We start from the raw sequence: 18457 nt of genomic DNA on the forward strand, positions 1-18457 counted from the left end.
ATCAAGACTACATCAAAGTTGTCCAAAAAATCTACTCTGTTTTATGGTCATTAGAAATACCATGATGCTCTGATCAGATAATTGTATTTTCAGTACTAAGCATTCCAGAGAGGAGGTAAACAAGACAAGCAAACTCTACTTCAAATAGCTGTCTCCAATAACTAAATTTTAAAAGTAAAGAATTCTTTCAATTCAATACCTAAACCGAACATCTTCTACATCATCTCAGATTTTCAACTTCAGAATAGTTTATCTTCCCTGTTGTTCTGAAGAAAGGATTTTTAGCATATAGAGTAGACTGTTGTCCAAAACCCATGTTTCTGAGTAAAACTAAGTTTTTCTCTTTTCTGTTTCTTTGTGATGCATGAAAATACACTGAAATTTTAAAAGCTGGAATTTTTAAGGGGTGTGTGTGTATGTGCACATGTGTGTGAGCAGATATTGATAGAAGAAATTTTAATTTATTTCTTTTCAATGAAATTTGAGATAGTTTATCCGTGATATAGTTTATCTGTGAAGTTTGCTTGGTGGATGTGATTGGCAGACCAAATGTCTTGATGTGAGAGGCAGAGACAAGAATGAAAAAATGTATATCACATTATGTCTTCAGATGAACCTTTGGTCTTTGTCTGTTGGTCTAAGGGGATTTTCAGACTCAACAGTTGAGGAAATCACACCATATTCTAACCTTGAGATCAGGTTACAAAAATAAGACCAGCAAATACGTATCATGGTCTCAGCTGCAAGTCTGGGACTTTGGGATCATTTTGATTAACATCCAGTGATCTCAAATGGTCAGTTGAAATTAAGAGGTTATAGGATCTCTAATTGAGCCAAGACTTCTGAAAATGCCAGTGATGTCCTTTTGCGTATTCAGGTGGCCAAATGCCATTGAGAGCTTAGTTGTATCTCCTCCTTTTCTCCAGTTATTTTATTGGTTTTTGGCACAGAGTAATCTCTTAGACCACAGTCTATGTAGCTTTTTGCAAGTGTCATACTTCCTTAAAGCTCCACTTTAAATTTATTGACAAGGTACTTGATTCTCTTACTTACCTTTCTCAAGACCTTTTAAATCAGTTGATGGACCATGAAGTGGGCTGGAAGATCTGCCAGCCACAAATTGAAAACCCTTGCCTGAGCAAAACAAGTTCACATTTTCTGAGAGAAATGCTGAATTTCCAGAAGGATAAAGAACCCCAAATCCCCATGCATGTAGCTGTTGTTTAAAAACACATTTGTTTGAAGGCTTACTATTTTCCAATGCTAAATGTACTGCCCTTTTGCTTACATAGGGTTTGAAGGAAACTAGCCTTCAGGCCTCCATAGAGCCCATGTGGAAGGTTGAAAACCCTTCAGGGCATGAGAAGAAAATGCAAAAGCGAGGGGAAAATGGGCATGACAATTTTGAGCGTGTAACCACATAGCCTGGTGTTTCTAATTTAGAGTAGAAAGACCTGCCCTTCTCTTCTGGAGCTTATGTCCTGAGCAGATCCCCTCAGTGCTGGCAGGGAGCTTGAGGAGGGGGGCAGAGTCTTGGGGAGAGGCCCCTTCAGCTGGACTCACCCTCAATTGAGTCCTCAACTCCAGAACTGTACATACAGATTTCTAGTTTTCTATGGAGATGAGGGCCAGCCTCTTGATCTACCATGTGGTTTGAGGGAAAATTACAATGGGTGGAAAAATGTACCATCCAACAATTTTCTTCTCACTAGGCTTTCTTTGCCTCCTGGAATTTTGCTGTGTGCTCTGTTCTTCTGCCTTGCCAGTACTGTGTATCTGTCATTATCAGTTTCTGGTGCATTGTCCTTTCCTTGTCTTGCAGACCAAAGGTGAACTAGTAGCTGGTAAAGAAATGTCTGTGATTGTGGAATTCACCAATCCTCTGAAACAAACCCTGGAGAACGTCACACTCCGCCTCGAGGGACCTGGCATGCTGAGAACAATAAAAAAGCAGTTCGGGTAGGAAAGAAAGCACAACCAGCTGGGGGTTTGCCCCCTGCTTGCTCACAGTAGGAAGCTCACAAGAGACACTTAACTAATGCTGTGCTGAGTAATTTAATTCAAACACTCTCTCTGTACTTTAAAATCCAATACACAGGGGAGCTATAGGTCTCAATAGTCAGTAGAAGTTGGGCTATCCAGAGAGATTGTGAGAGCATTTCATCTGCTCAGTACCAGGGCTGGAGGAATTGGTAGCATTTGTGAGTAGTTGCTAGTGCAGCCCAAGTTTACTTTTTCACTGTATTACATTAGTTTTAGCACTTGACAATAGCACCTACAAGCTGCTATTGCAGAGAGGAAGATTTATCCCGCACTTGAAGTGTTTACTGCCGCTCACTCAGCATGTGCAAATCGAGTCCTGTGCTGTTTCTCAGAAAGGGCTTTTCTCTGCTCATGTTAATCATGATTATACAAGACATTCAGGTACCTCAGATAATCTTTTCAAGCTCTTGTCAAGACACAAAATGTGTGTTGTTTGCAGAGCCTGCTGGCATAGCTGCGGTGTGTGTGTGAGCGCACAGCTCCCCCCAGTAGCTCCACTGCACAGGGCTGCCCTGGCACACAGGCATGTTCCCAGCACAGGCCACTCCCAGATCTGAGGAAAAGGAAAGCCACCTTCATTATTCTCAGAGTCACACCTTACACTGATACCATGATACCCCTATGCTAAGCAAGTTGTATATCCTCTTTCCATTTGAGTTCTGTGTTATGAGCTTAGCATTAGCCAAGGGTATATAACAAAGAAACTTGGAAAATTTTGAGGCTATGAGCATCTATCTATCTGGGCTTAGTATCTATCATTACCTGAGCTGATGGTCCCCAGGTGTGTGTAAAAGGAGTTTGAGAAATTGCCTTGTGCTTCAGCAGCTGCATAAATTGTCAGCATCCGCTGCAGCCAGCAGGGGAGGTCTGATCCTGACTGCACCTGGGACAGAGATAAAAAGATCAAAACCGATCTCCAGAGTAGAGCTGATAGAAAAATAACCATGAAAGGGCAACATACTGTGTTTGCTTTGTGCACAAGGTATCTCACAGGTGATGCTGAGCATGACTCAGCATGGTCCACAAGAGTTACACAAGTTGTGGCAATAGCCCTCATTGCTGCCCAGCTGTGCCAGCCTCTCCTGTTGTTCTGCATCCTTTTCAATCCAAAAGCTGCTGGGGACTGCCCTCACCTTCAAGGATGCAGAAATTATCAGGTGCATCAAAGACACAAGAGTTAGGGGAGAAAAATGACTCACAGAACACATGTCATTTTCCTTAGAGTCACCATGTTTTCCCCTTTTCAGTAATGCCCTTGGCAACATTGAAAATGGAAATGGATCAGCTTAGTAATTTTAAGATTTAACTTCTCTGAGATGAATGTAGGATGCAGGTGATACACACGGAGGACAGAGCAAGGGGCAGTTGTAGTTTATTTAAATAATAATCACATTTGTCTCCATGCATTCAAAGTGATAAATGGCTCCAGTGTATTGATGGCTCAGCATATTATGCAGAATCATTCATCACTAAGTTCTCTCCCAGGAAAATCAGATCAGGGTGGCTTACTCCTTTTGCAAAGAGAATTGAACACATTCTAGGCTTTCCCCGCCATTTCAACACTTCCCTATTTACCAGGGACTGTTACATATGGGATGGAGCTTTTAGTTCTATGTGGAGATAAGGTTTTTGGCCTCTGTGTACTTTTCAGGTAGTTTTTCTGTACCACTTGAATGGCTCCAAAAAACTGATAATGTGTGACCTAGCTGATACAACATTATTCTGGCAATGTAGTGGCTGCAGGGCTTCAGTCTTGACCATTCATAAAGTCTATATATAGATAAAGACATTGATATTTAGCTATTAGCCTCAGACAGATGAGGAGCATGAGTTATGGAAAAGCCTTTGGCAGCAGCGATTCTTACTCAGGGCATAGTCTTTGCATGACAAATGAGAATTAAACAGGCAGTGATGGATAGTGCTAAAACAATTATAGCCAAGCATACTTTCACACTAGCAGGTAAGTAATTTTGGGTGTTTCTATATGTCAGAGCTAAGCTAGTATTAGCATCTGTAGTGAGAAGTAACTTGTTCTAGGAACAGGACAGTAGAGAGACAGGAAAAGGCAGCTTTGGTTTCCCAGCACAGCTGTTGTCTTCTTGCACATGCACACACACACACATATATATATATGCAGAGAGATGATAGCACTATAAAACAAAAATGGTACCTTTCTCTCACTGGAGCACTGTGAAACTGTGGCCCAAAAACCTTCATCCTTAGGGAATCTGGACACCCAACTGCTCAAGAAGTCTGCATAGCAGACTTCTATAATTACTTCACTTTCCATTCAGATAATCCCTTGCAGATAATTCCCATAAACTCTAAAAGGTGTTTTACTTTCTTCAGCAATTTAATTCATTGGTTTATCATAATTCCATTTTAGTGGGCACCTGGTAGATGCAAGCTAACCAGCTATAGGGAACAGAATCTCTCACATTAAAAACAAAGATAAAAAGAGGGAAAACACTTGCTAGAAGTAGTCTGCATATGTTCACATCAAAAATATGATCCTTCTCTGCTTACTTTTTTTTTTTTAAAAGTGGGTACGTGCCCCAAGGTACCTCTATCTGTGTATGCAAAAAGGAGCTGGAATACCTCATTTTACCAGGGGCAGACTTGCACTGAAACAAATACTCAGGTGGGAGGATTCCAGGCTAGCTCATTTAGAGCTAATTAAGGTTTCTTGTCTCATGGCAATTTGTGCTGAGCCTGGGCAGACATTTCTGTCCTGACCCTGGCATATGATATGACACCTGAGAACCAAATCCTATCAGATGAGAATTTGAAACAGTGACTGAAGAATAGGCTTGCTTTGCTCTCACTTTGTTCTGTTGTTTTCAGGACACTGTAGCCATATGAGATAAGAGCAGTGAACTTAGAACCCTCTTATTTAATGCTGAGGAAAAAATAATTCATTTTCATAAATAGCTCCCCACTATACTGCTTTTTCCATTGCTTCCTTTGGAGCAGTTGTATCCCAGCATCCACCAAACACAATCAATCAATCAATAAATATCAGCCTTTAAGATCTGCACGCAGAACCTTGTGAAAGCACTGAGAAAACACAAAAACCAAATACCTGAGACTGTCCATGCATCTTAATTTTAGCAAAAAAAACCTGAAAATGAAGAACAGTGCAGAGTGCCGTTATTTTCCATATGAGTTATCAGGAGTCATACATAATGTAAAAGAGTAACCAACAACAGCAGGACTCCCAAGAATATTTTAACTTGCTTTTTGGACATGAAGAAGTCATCAGAAGGGGCCACTGAGGCAATCTGCTTGATGGCAGGGTGGTTCAGGGTAGGAGTGACTGAGGGGTTGAACATCTCATAGGGTTTGCAGAGAAATGGCCTGAACACCTGGACTTATCTAACCGCTTAAGGAATCACCACCAGGCTATAGGCTATAATAAACAGGAAAAATGGAATTATAAAGTAGAAAAAATATATGTTAGATATAAAGAAGGCCATTCTGAAGGTGATAATGAGAGGAAGTGACAGGAGGCAGATGAAAATGGATTCAATTTGGAAATTTAAAATTAGCCTGGAGGAAAGGCTAGAAAAGGCTTTAGCAGGGTCAGTTCTGAGGAATAGAAGATGGAGAGAGTAATTTACATGACGTTTATGAGAATGAGTGAAACATAAAATATTTGAGACATGTTATACTTATCTACCTTCAGTTTCTCCAGTTTTGTGTCAGGTTGAGAGCATGGACTGACTGCAAAATTCAATTATTTTTTTTTTTTTATTCAGGAGAGTCCCGATGAACTCTACATTGACCTGGGAGGTAAAATTTACCCCAATGCGAGCAGGTTTACGGAAGCTGATTGCAAGCCTGAATTCTGATGCTTTGAGGCATGTGTATGGTGAGCTGAATGTCCAGATTCAGAAACCATAAAGCAAGGTGCTGCCTTCTTCTCTCATTAGCTATATTTAAAAATATCATGATCAGGGGTGGCTGATGGAGAGATATAAATCTGCTTATTGTTATTTTGGTCATCCTTCTGCTGTAAAAAATTGATAAAGCAAACTAATTGGTATGACTGAGGAGAGCATAAAAGAGCACCTGGATGCTGAATGATTTAAAATTAGCTATATGTAATTAAAAGGAATTCTAGGTCATATTATTCCTGTAGCTCACTTGTATTTATGGTCTTTTGCATTAGTGCTGCAAGGGAATTTGAAAAGCTCCATTCGCCAGAGTAATCTGAACTTTAGTTTTAATTAAGGCCTGGTATTTCACTGAAAATGGAAAGAAAAAAATAAAGAACCCAGTGTTATAAATTCTTAGACTGAATTACACAATGTTATGGTAGATCATTCAGGCTGCAATAGAAACAGGTATTTCTAGCTAAAAGGGTCTGCTCTATCCTACAAATTAATAATGTTCTGCTTAGGGGAGAGCTCACTTTGCTGGAAGCATCTTTCAGGATGTTTTATCTCCAGAATATTCTCAGCCTCTTGTTTTGTCTTGCAGCTTCCCTGTGCTTTTTCTCCTACTCTCTCATGTGTGCAGGCACTCACACAGACTCACTTCATACCCTCATCAGACCCTGTATTTAGTTGGCGTGCTGTTCCTTTACTTTGCTGGGTGAAAATCCAGAGTTTTTCTGCCTCTGCTTAGAGTTTATCACACAAAACCTGCACTTTCTGGTCATATTTCTTGCGTAAGACATGTTTTGTCTTCACTCTTCTCTGCCTTTTTTTCTCTCCTGAACCCACCCTGTAGACCCCGAGTGTGTCAGGAGTGTTTGCTGTCCCAGAGCGGTCCAGGCTGGCAAATGGGGTGAAGGAAAGAGGAGTGGAGCAGGGAGCCTGAGGCTCTTCTCCTGCCAGTGCCACAACTTAGCCAGTGTCCTGCACTGGAGCTGGGGGTGGCTTTAAACTAAAAATATGGGTATGAATTTAGATTAAACAGTGCCTGAAAGTTCCCAAGAATCATGGCTAAAGCAGAATGAAGACCTGTTACATGAGTAACCCCAGGAATACAGAGGGACAGAATCTCATCTGGGAAAGGAATAAAGATGTATCCTGAGAGTCAGAAAATTACACAAGCCCCAGCAACTCCGCCCCTCTGGCCACAGTGTGTATGTAGGAGCAGATCAGGTATTAACAGCACAGGGGAGCTGGCTGAATTTCTAAAGTTAAAAGGAACACATTTCTCATTTAACCCTGGGGCTTTCCTGGATGGCCATGTCATTTGTGGTCTCAGTGAAAACCAAGAGAGATGCCTTCCTTCCCTTCTGCTCCTCTTGTTGCTGCACATTGCCCATGGTACTTCTGCAAGACCTGTAACCAGCTGTGAAAGTCTTGGGGGAAGAGAAATGCAGCTCTTTTCACTAAAGTGTGGGAACAAAGCAAAAATTCATACCACCTGATACAGTCTGGGACTACCCCAGAATCCAGGAAAACCAGATTTTTGGGGACTTTCACTTCAGGAATGCACACACCTTCATTTTATACAGCCTATGTGACCACATCAGAAACTTTGCCATGTCAAAGTCCTGTGGGGTAGAAGAGACTGAAGAATGTATTGTCAGTGCAAGGTGACAATCTCTGCTAGATAATTAAGCAGTCTTACCAAGCTCTACATCTTCTAATAAAATAATCCATTTTGTGCTCTTGCATATAAACCTGCTTTCTATTCCAGGCATTTTATAAATACAGTGTAATAAGAATTCAAAATAAAGTGTGTCTGATTGCACTTGTGTGTTGTGTTCTGCATTTTGATCAATTACTTCTACATAGCAGCACTGTAGACACCAGTTGCTGCATCTTCATTGTAAAAATTAAAAAATACACTTCTGAGCCATGTGTCTTTTTTGGTGCAAAGGAGAAAAACTCATATTCATTTAAATGAAAATATTATATTACAGGCTAATTTTAACTGTTTTCCTTTGGTTTTCCTTCTGTTTCAACAACTGGCTACCTAATGAATTGGAGAAGGTGATGATTTCCAGAGAACATCACTAGTGCCAGGAAAAAGGTTCCCTGGAACTTGTTTTAACTTGTCAGAGACCATTAAGGCACAAGTTTGCCCCTAATGAAACCTTACCTATGTCCCATTTCTAAGAAGTGCTTCTCTCAGCGAAATATTTCAAGTCATTTTACTAACACACACTTAGCTGAATGACCTTTGCCAGGAAACAGGAAGTGTTTTACTTATAGTTTATAGAGAGGTATGTTGAAGTGAAGTGATGGCTGGGAACAGAGACCAGGGATGGCAGCAGCCCTTGGCACCACCTACCCTCTCACTGTGCACCGAGATGCTCAGAAAAATCTAAGGAAAAAATGAGGATGGATTCTAGGATTTCAGCCACTCACCAGCCCATGCATGGGCTGTCACATCAAGCACAGGTAAAACCTGACTGAAGGAGAAGGGAGTGCTGTGATTGCACTTCCTGTGCCTATAGGGTGAGATCAAGAAATAATGAGGACAGATTGGTGACCTCAGATTGGGAGGAGCTCTGAACTGGAAATGAGTTATAGAGTTCAAATTTTTCAGCTGAGGGTCTTTTTTGAGAGAGCTGAACTTGGGTCCTGAATGCAACCATCACAGCTCAGAGATGCACTGGGGAGGAAACAGTCCAAAAGCAAAGAGACAGAGCTGAGACTTCCAAAGTTCTCACAGTCCAGCAGCTCAGAGATGCTAAATGCAAACAAGTCACTCCTGAAGCAAACCTCATTTGTTACCAACTTGTTTCATCTAAGCTGTGGGGTAGCTTGCTTCAATAGCCATTAACTTGTCACATTCCAAATCCTGCTATGATCAAAAGGAGACACGTCTTACATGCAGACCTGGGAAGAATATGTTGTTAGTCTTGTTAAAGATAATCTAATCAGAGAATTATTAGTAGCTGGAATAACTAGGATGGTATTATATTCTTGTACTTTAATACAATGATACTACCATTTATAGTCCAAATTATATTAGGTACACATAAACTTTATAGAATTCTCCATTTTCTCTGCTTTTATATGGATCTCTACACTGCCCCTGTGATGTCTCCAATCTGGATGGGGGCATGTGTAACAGCAAGTCACCAGTGTCCCAAGTCCTCTACCAAGCAGAGTTTGATATTAGTGGGGAGTCTATCTTCCTCCTCACTGGGATAATCACAACAGAAAATTTCTTCCTTGTCACCCTATGATACATCAGAGGTCATTTTTACAGACTTCTTGTACACACCATGTCTTGTTCTTTTTTTTTATTGATTCAGCTCCACAGCAGATCCTAATTTGCTACGTGATGCATTTTACTTGTGTTGGGTACTCAGTGTTAGGTCTCCTTTGTTATATCTAGAATTTTTCTGACCTACCACCTAATGTTGCAGCCTTTGACAACCACTTATTAACTACTGGTGAGCTGTTTGTAGCCTGAGGCCTCATATCATCCTACACCTGCACTGTCAAGGCCCCTGTTACCATCCCATTCTAGTGAACCTTTATGCTGCATTTTATTTTGAGATCATGAACAGTTCATTCTACAAGGAATAACTACCTGCACTTACTGTTCTACTAGTTACAAAAAGGACATATAACAACAAGAATTTCACCATGCAATTGGATAAAGCACAGCAAAAACTAAAAGAAAGCCAGTAGTAGATAATAGGGCATTAGATAATTGCTTTTACAGGTAAAAATCTTGACAAGCCCCAGTGCCTGTGCTGCTACGTTGTCACCAAGCTATGATCTTTCTCAAGCAATGGCACATCTGATTTGTGCACCAAAAGGAGAGAACATGACTGAGCATTGACTTTTCTAGTGACTGGTACTACCAGTGATAATTGGTTTGAACTGAAACTAATCAATAAACAATGCCAAATCAGTGACACACCTGGCCCCCTGCCCCTTTCTGCTATGCCATTTTCTCAGCATATTGCTTTCATATTTGTCCTTGTTTTTCCCAAGGAGAAGGCTGTGGCTGCTGGTGCTAACTTCTGAATTTGAGTGATGGGACAAGAGAGGAAGACAACAGAAGACAACCAGATGAGAGGAGGTGAGGAAACCAGAATGGCTATCCCTGTTATGAAAGAGGAAAGTCTAAAGTACCCTTAAGTGTTGATGGAAGGAGAGGAATTGTCTTGTATATTGGAGCTGGCATGATAGCTGGATGAGAAAGGGAGAGATGAGTGTGCCCTACAAGGAGATCCCAGCTGGGCTCAGCCTTTTCCATAAGTCACCTGCAGCCCAACTCAAACAGGGCCTGTCTGGTCTCTGCAGGATTAGCCTGGGAATAAAAGGGACTCTTTGCAAACACTCATGCAGCTTCTGCTTGGGTTTTGGCTACCACAGAGTGGGCACAAGACCCTGACATATGCTGGAAGCACTACTCAAAGCCACAACAACACACAGGCAGGACATGATTGAAGAGGAGGGCAGGAGGTCATTCTGCAGCTGCCATCACCTGCACCTTGCCATCCCTGCAGCCATAATCCTGCTGTATTGATTGTGTGACCGTTTCATCAGGATCCACTAACTTATGGAAATGGTGTAGATGTAGATCAAGATTCCAAGCTGGAAGTTATAAATACATCGGCTTACCCAAAAATCTTTTGAAGTGGATCCAACAGCAGGCAGACTGATGAGACATTTTTGCCTCCAGGTGTGAAACGGGACACCCACAAAGTTATGGGGGAGGAAGAATGAACACTCTCACTGTCTACTTGGTAACTTCTATGTTCATTGCTGTGTGAGTTGCAAGTTATGAATAAAAGAACTGCAAGTTGGAAACATGATTAATTAAGTGATGAATCAGTGAATTGGCATGTTAGACTGATTTGTGCAAAGTTTGAAGTGTCTGTTTTCTTTCCCAGTGTGTTCACAGAATAGAGTTTAATTTAGGTATTAATTTTAATGTATTTTCCTGTAATTTCAAGCAATCAAAATGCATCATGACAACCCTAATGGAAGGAGTGGGAAACATCTGGTCTAGTGAAAACTGTAGTAGCAATGAATGGTGTTGCAGATTCAAGTATTTTGCTTATGCAACAGGACTATCCTGGTTGGGCACAAATGCAACATAGAATCTCTGTTTAGTAGCTTTGGTGGCTCTTTTTTTGTGGTCTTTGACAGCTTCCTTAGATTTTGGCATCTACCAAGGCAATTCCCAAGTGTGCTATCAACAGATATAATCAAACATCTCGTATTTACTTTGAACCTCATTCTCCCACTGACCTCCCTTGATATCCTGTGTCTCTGGTACTGGGAGAATCAGAGACCTTCTTCCCTCTCCAACATGCAACCTATCGTTTCATCGACTTCTGAACTGCATTCCACCCACATCACATCTTCTTCACTTTAGGAGTCCTATCTCAGTCATTTTGTGCATGTAAACTCTTCCAAGCTTGTAACCTGTCTTGTTTCTCTCCTCTGAACTTCTCCCAGCTTTATGTCACTTTAAGTACCATTTAAACACAGCAGTTTTAAGCATCTGCATTTTGAAAGGATACTGCTAATGAGCGACTGGCCTACCTTTGCAGGGAGAATGAGGATCTCTTGGCACCCAGATTCATTAAGTTAAACCTGGACTCAGCTGTGGTTGAAACAGATTCAAAACCAGCCCTTGGTGCAAGATCTGTACAATAAAGGTTGAACACATTTTGTGCATGCATTGTTTCATGAAATACCTCTATTCTGTCAGAGAAGTGTGACTGCCCTTGAAAAGACCACAGGTCACCTTTCTACAGCAGTGTATGACAGTAAGTAGGGCATTAACATTTGAAAACCAACTGATCTCTTTCATCACTATGTAGATTCATAGGATTATGAGATGTGCTTAAATGTTATCTGCATGCTGCCCTTCTTCAAAGTAAATATGTCTCAGAATCTCTGTGGTTATATGGTGCTCTAAAGGTTGTTTTATCTGATTACAAAATTCCTCTGCTTGGAAATAACCTGCAGAATAGTAGTGAAATGCTGCTGTGAACTTCAGACATCTGCACAGAAAAAAACCTGAGAGACTAAGGGGTAAATCCAGTGAGCTGTAACTCAGTTTTAACATTCTTCAGCTATATTTGCATTAGTAAGTTTTACAGGAACAGATCTTTAGAGTGAAGCTGCTGGCACTGAGTTCCCAATAGCTACACTGTATTTTGGAGGGTTTATATTAGACTTGCCATCTCTGGTCTGAATGGCTGTGAGCCCTTGGAGAGCCTTTTGTTGCACTCTTCAATTCAGTCACTCTTCACTCTTCAGTCAAGTCAAATAAAACAAAGCTGATCCACTGTGTGCTCTCAGATCACTGTGACATGAACTAAAACACTGTAAACCATTTTTTCAAAAACCTGTTCCTGGTCAAAAGATGTGAGGAATGGTCGAGAGTTCAACATCTGTGACAGCTGCATGGCAAAGATCTGCCTGGGCAATGCAATCTGAGAGCATGGAAGCATTCACAATTTCTCTGTGTAGATGTACTGGTACAAAAGTTCTCTCATCACTGTTGCTAACTCCAACAGGAGGTACAAAAAGTGCACCTTCAGAAGTAATGGTAGGAATGTTTGGTAGACCAGCTTTAATTAAAAAACTCTCTAGTATCCCACAGGTCTGGTTTTGTATCAGCAGGAATGGATGGTGCTCTCTCCAGAGTGGCACACTAACGCTGTGCGATCCCTAGAAGTATCTTTATGCTGATCTGGCTGTATCTCTGCTTGTACCAAGATGCATGCTTTGGGAATTTGTCTCCTTTTAACCAAATGCTGTGCACTTCACTAGTGATGCACGCTGCCTCCAAATCCCCTTTGCAGCTGGAAAAGTTTGCCCTGCTGTTTGCTTAAAAGTTTGTTGGGTTTGTTGTCCTTTATAGAACAAAGAAGTTGAGCTAATTTAGGGACTGTTATAAAGATGATGTTCCAAAGCCTCTGCTGCCTAAACAGTTTAGTTTGTAGGAAGACATTTTCCTTTACTAAGATAAGCTTTGCACAGGGCCATTATAAACCCCACTGCAACATACTGATGAATTATTTTCTGCCTTTCAACTGGTTTAAGTTAGGTAGCCACAGCTTTTGCAATATAAAACAATACTTTGTGCTCCAATCAGCTGGTTCTGGAAGAGCTTTTAAGTAATAAAACCTATTCCCAAAGCTCTGTTGACCTCATCAGCATTACTGGTGCCCAAGAAAAAAAAAATGCCTTTGCGTTCAGAGACTCAGCAATGGGGAAGTGTCATCATCAAACTGCAAATTAACTTGCATCCAACTGTGGTTACAAATGAAAGTGTGAGATTAAGCAATGAGAAAAGCTACCATTTTGGGGAAAAGATAAAAAAAAAAAGGAGACTTTAGATGAGAGTGTAGAAATTTAGGAAAGTAAAAGAACTTCTACCTGTGATTTTTACATATTTAAAAATTGAGTAGCAAGAAACAAATACAGCTAGGAACAATTTTGGGGGAGAGAGGAAAAAGAGGCTGTATCTAGAACAACATAGACATGCCAGCAGGAAAACTGATTATGCCACTCTGAATCTGTTAATTCCCGTCACCAAGTGTATCTTGGTTCCTTTATATCACTGCTCAAACAAAGAGCAGACAAATATGTCTCTTCCTGCAGAACAAAAGGGACTTTATGGCTCAGACCCCTTCTTGAGTGCTTTTCATCCACAACAATTTGTTCAGCCTATGGGTCTCTTTTACACAAAACCTCTACCTAGAAAATTGGTGCTTAGAAACAAAGCATAGACTAAACTGATGATGCAAGTGCTCCTTGACCCCTTACCCCAGTCCTTTCTTTGCTTCCTTGGCCTTGCTGAACTTGGTGCAGAAAGCTGAGACACATTGCAGAGCCCACAAAAAGACAAAGCAGGGGATGTCTGAAAGCTGAAGGGGAGAAGGCAAAACTCCTGGCCAAGATCCAGGGTATCTGTGGTCATTGCACTGGTGGTGGGATCCCCCCTTCTGAAACATCTGTGGGAACAGAAGCTTGAGGCGGGCTGGCTGTGCTAGCAGCTTGGAAGTGGAAGTATCTCATTCTGCTTTCAGTGGGACTGGAGTGGCTGAAGTGATGGGCCATTGCAGTAACCAAATTTACAATTACTCAATTGTCCAGTTATTATAATTTTTTATTTTAATGATTTGTTATATTAATTGATGTTGCATGTATGGGCAGTTGAACACTTCTATCTTCCAGTTGGATCAGGGCTTTCAGGAAAATCAGAAACCCCACACTGAGCCTACCAGCTTGGAGCTTTGGTGAACCATAAACCCAGGGTGATGGAATTGAATGCTGGAATTAAAGGTTGATATGGCTGGGAGGTAGCTGAGATAAGTTTGGTAACTGCCTATACCAGCAGATACCAGAAATCCTTTCTGCTCCCCTTTGCTAGGTCTCATCACAGTCCTTGGTGAGGGGAGAGTTTTGATTTTGTTCTTCACTCTCCATTCCTTGAAAAGAAAATAATATACATGAGGAAACACCAAATAATGAAAGATAATGGTGGTTTTTCCTCTTCCTTTTTTACTTTTTTGTGCTTCATTAGTTTTGAGCTGTATTGTTGATATCTGGCTAAGTTACATTTACTATTGCAACCCACCCTAATAGGTTCCTGGTAAAAGACATGGGCAATGAAGTCAGCTCCAGGAGCTCTTCCAAGGAGTACACCAGAAAAGATAAAAAATAACACAGAGAAGAGCAGGCAAATCTTCCTCAGAAATGTGGTTGTTGTTTCTCTTGCTGTCACATATGTTGACTACAGGAGATTTCCAAAAATTAACTGGAAAATCAAGGGAAATAAAGGGAATAAAATCAGAGAACCTGAAGAAAGACAATAGTTCCACAATATAGGAATTAACTAAACCCATTCCTGAAGTCAGAGAAAGAGGAAATATTTCTGAGGATCAGTCATTTGCTGAGGGAGGCAATAATGTCAACCAGATAGAGCTGGACAGTGATTCAGGATAAAGTATCTCTGCAGATGATTTTTTGGCATCCTTGTGCAAGTCTGCTCTCTGGTTTTCATCCTGTTTCACAGCTGGGACAGGAAGAATAAACAAGTTTCAAATTAAAATCTGTACGACGATCAAAAAGTCATATGTTATTTTTTTCCCAAAGACTTGACATGGACTGTGGATTTAAAAAAAAGTATAAATCAGAAACATGGTATTATTATTCCAGGTTATTATAAACCCTGTATGTAACATAGAAGTAGACAGAGGAGTTAAAGTTGTTCCATATGTAATGTCTCCAGCAACAATCATCCCAGATGGTTGCTTCCAGCGAGGGTTGATTTACAGTGAGATACAGGGCTGTCTTTCAAAGGTACTGACTAAAAAGTGCTTGGCTCCTGCTGACTTCAGTGAAAGCACATGGTCCCTCCCAGGACAAGTCATGTCTTATCAGAACACATACAAGACCATAGATAATGTGCCAGCTTTTAAAGGAATCGATATTAACTATGTTTTGTTGTGCTGTAAAGGCAGGTTAAAGTTATATCTAAAGCAGCTGCTGTTGCAGGGTTGGACTGGCTTACATCAGGTCTTGGTTTGGCTTTTTGCTCTTTATTGACTAAAACATAGTACTTGATTGCAACAGCAAGATCTACTTTTAATTAGCCCAAGTTGGATGCTTGTATCCTGGGTCTTTGATAAATTTACTTTGATAGTAGTGCAAATGCTGAACACACCATTGCTGTGTCATCTTTGACTCAGAAATTTCTCTTGAGAAGAACATCAATTGAGTATTTCTGTGAGTCAAGCACAGTAAATCAACATCCCCATACTCCAGTCAGGTTTTCTCATTTCATCAGAGACCAGCATTTTTACTACTGCATCAGCCTTGAAAACACTTTTCACCTTGTTTCCTCTCTCAACAATTCTGTAAGTCATCTTAAGCATCTCTCTACACTGGAGGCTGATCCAGAATGGCTCAGAGTGATGTGGAACAACACAGTTAGATAATTTTTGGCATCCTAGAAGTATGTATAGTGATATTTTGATGACTCTAATTCAAAATTAGCCACAGCTCTACCTCCTTAAAAGCTTGTTTCGTTCTATTGCCACAGTCTTGATGGTTTCCTACTACCTCTGAGTCAGTCACTTCAGTTGATGATGATGCTGAAGTATTGCCTACAATTTTCCCTTTAAACTGATACATCAATTTTTGAAATATTAGCACATATACAGGTTGTTGATACAAAAATTAATCAACTTTGTGGTAAAGTACATTACATAGCCTGTAGCCTGAATGTTAAACTTGTCCCCTGGAAGATCTGTAATAGTTTTGAGGTCTGAGCCCAGCTCTGTTTGACTCTGCAGCCTTGAGTACATTATTGAGATCCCAAACAACTCAAAAAACAGGCACTGAGGTCTAAAGGCAACACCATAAACCCAAGAGCCGGTGCTACTCTCTTGCCACCTCTTTGTTTCAAAAACTCTTTCTCTGCAGTTGTTTTATCTTAGGTCTTCCAAGTCATTCCATGTAAATGCTTAGGCACCATCAACCAGAGTGCCCTCAAGGTCTCCACAAATGCATTACACACATGCACACACATGCTCACCTTCAGGCATCTTCAAAGCACTCACTTACCCAAGGACATTGAGCCCTGGCCCTTTGGAATGTATCAAGTTGGTAAGAAAGAGGCCTACTTTTTTTTTTTTTTCTAATGCCTATTAATGAATGTATAAAGGGCTTTCCAAGAGCTGCTGTGAAGAAATAACCTAATGTGTCACATGGCAATAATCAGGGTAAGGGTTCATAGAAGCAATAACAGGATCTGACCACTTTCTACAGGGTTAATATTTTTCTGATAACTCCAGTCTATGCCATGGTCTTTGCTGATCATTCTTCCTCTTTCTCTGCTGTGCACTTGTCACAGAAGTCCCTGCCCAATCTCTCCATGTGGGCCCAGGGGTACACTTAAGTACTCCTTGCATGAGAATTATCATCTGGGATGGAGCCCTTCGGGTTTGGTGCTCATTTGCTGAATTCCCTGTGCTAGCAAACATAATATGCAGAATTGTGCTTTAAAGACCTGCTTACATCTTAAAAATAACTTTTTAGAAAACAATTCTCCTTTACCTTTTCCCCTAAGTCAGACAACTCACTCACGTCCTGAGTTATATATATCTTTTTTCCTTATGCGTTCCTAATAATGGCAGTGGTATTTTACTGGGACAAGCTTCTTGCTTGTCAACAATTTCTCCTCTCCTGCAGCTAATTTCCTCATTGGGATCACAATTCTCTGCAATATCTTCATTGATTTCTTCTGCAACTGTTAATATAACTTAGTTCTTTATACATAATTATCAGTAAATGTAAACTGGCAGGATTTTAGAATGTGACTAGCAATCTCTGCAAATTCATGCTGCAAGAAAGCTCATTTTCCTAGCGAATATTCCTCTGCCTTCTGAAAATAAGTTTTGCCCTCTAAAGTGGTTCAGGCTGCATGCCCATGTTAAAGCTAACAAGTACCTACTACTCACTGGCCAACAAGTCTGAGTGTGGAGCTTCATGTCCAACTCAGCATGCTGGAAACACCCTCAACATCTCAACCAAGGCTGTGCTCCCAGTCCCCTCCGCTGCTTTCACGACTGCTGCACGAACCTTTGCAAGGCTACCACCCCAACCTGCCCCCCCAGGCACACATACACCTTCTCATCCTCCCATACAAAGCCTTCAACACTGCACTTTCATCTGGTGAACCTGCTAGCAAGGTTCCCAAACAGATGGCAAGTCTCGCGCATGAGACAAATTTCTATTTCTAGCCCCATTTTGCAGAACACAAGAGCTCTGGAAGAGGCTTGCTCACAGCCTCGCAGTGAAATCACGGAGCTGCGAGAAGCAGACGGGTTCTCGGACCTCCCCAAGTGCCATTCTCCAGCCCTGAGGCCAGGGTGGGCTGTGCTCTCTTGACAACAACTCTGCTGCTCCTTCAACCACTGCAGGCCGGCCACCGCAGGAGCTCAGGCTGTCCAGCAAGCCAGCAATCATGCCTTTAAAAACAGAGTGGCCACAGCTCATGAGAGATTAATTTTCAGTCTATGTCTGACCTTCAGCCATAGGTTTCAAATCCCTGCATTAGATTGCAAACATGCAGCATACAAGGAACAAAAGGTGACCAGAGACTGCAAATGTACATTGACCAAAGTGGAGAGATGATCTCTCTTCCAATTTTTTTGTTGTTCTTTTGTTTTAATCTGGCTATCTGACATGCTGAGAGGGTCTCATATGAGGGGAAGTGGTTTCATTTCCTCTCAGAAAGGGAAAGTTTGTGGACACAGCAGACAGTGACATCTTTATGCTATCTCCAGTGCCTGGAAAGTTGTTTTGCTTGTGAAAGGCAGCCAGGCTGGAAAACAGTGAGAGGAGGTCCTTGATCCAAGGTATCACTGAGACCCTCAAAGGACAAGTGGATGTCCTTACTCTCTCTGTACAACATAAGTGAAGTGATGAAAATGGAATTGCCACACAAGGGCTGG

At 41.2% G+C, this 18457-nt stretch overlaps 1 protein-coding gene across 4 annotated transcripts in view; it reads left to right on the forward strand.

The window, feature by feature from the left end:
* The window catches only part of F13A1 (coagulation factor XIII A chain), a 59489-nt gene extending 51758 nt beyond the window's left edge, over positions 1-7731 (forward strand). For all 4 annotated transcript variants that reach the window (XM_064703423.1, XM_064703426.1, XM_064703424.1 and 1 more), the window contains 2 exons: positions 1823-1959; positions 5802-7731. In XM_064703423.1, coding sequence (XP_064559493.1) covers positions 1823-1959; positions 5802-5946 — 282 coding nt within the window. In that variant the 3' untranslated portion in view covers positions 5947-7731. The remainder of the gene's footprint in view (positions 1-1822; positions 1960-5801) is intronic.
* The last annotated feature ends 10726 nt before the right edge of the window (positions 7732-18457 follow it).

Source organism: Zonotrichia leucophrys, chromosome 2, assembly GCF_028769735.1.
Source record: "Zonotrichia leucophrys gambelii isolate GWCS_2022_RI chromosome 2, RI_Zleu_2.0, whole genome shotgun sequence".
NCBI classification, from domain to species: Eukaryota; Metazoa; Chordata; class Aves; order Passeriformes; family Passerellidae; genus Zonotrichia; species Zonotrichia leucophrys.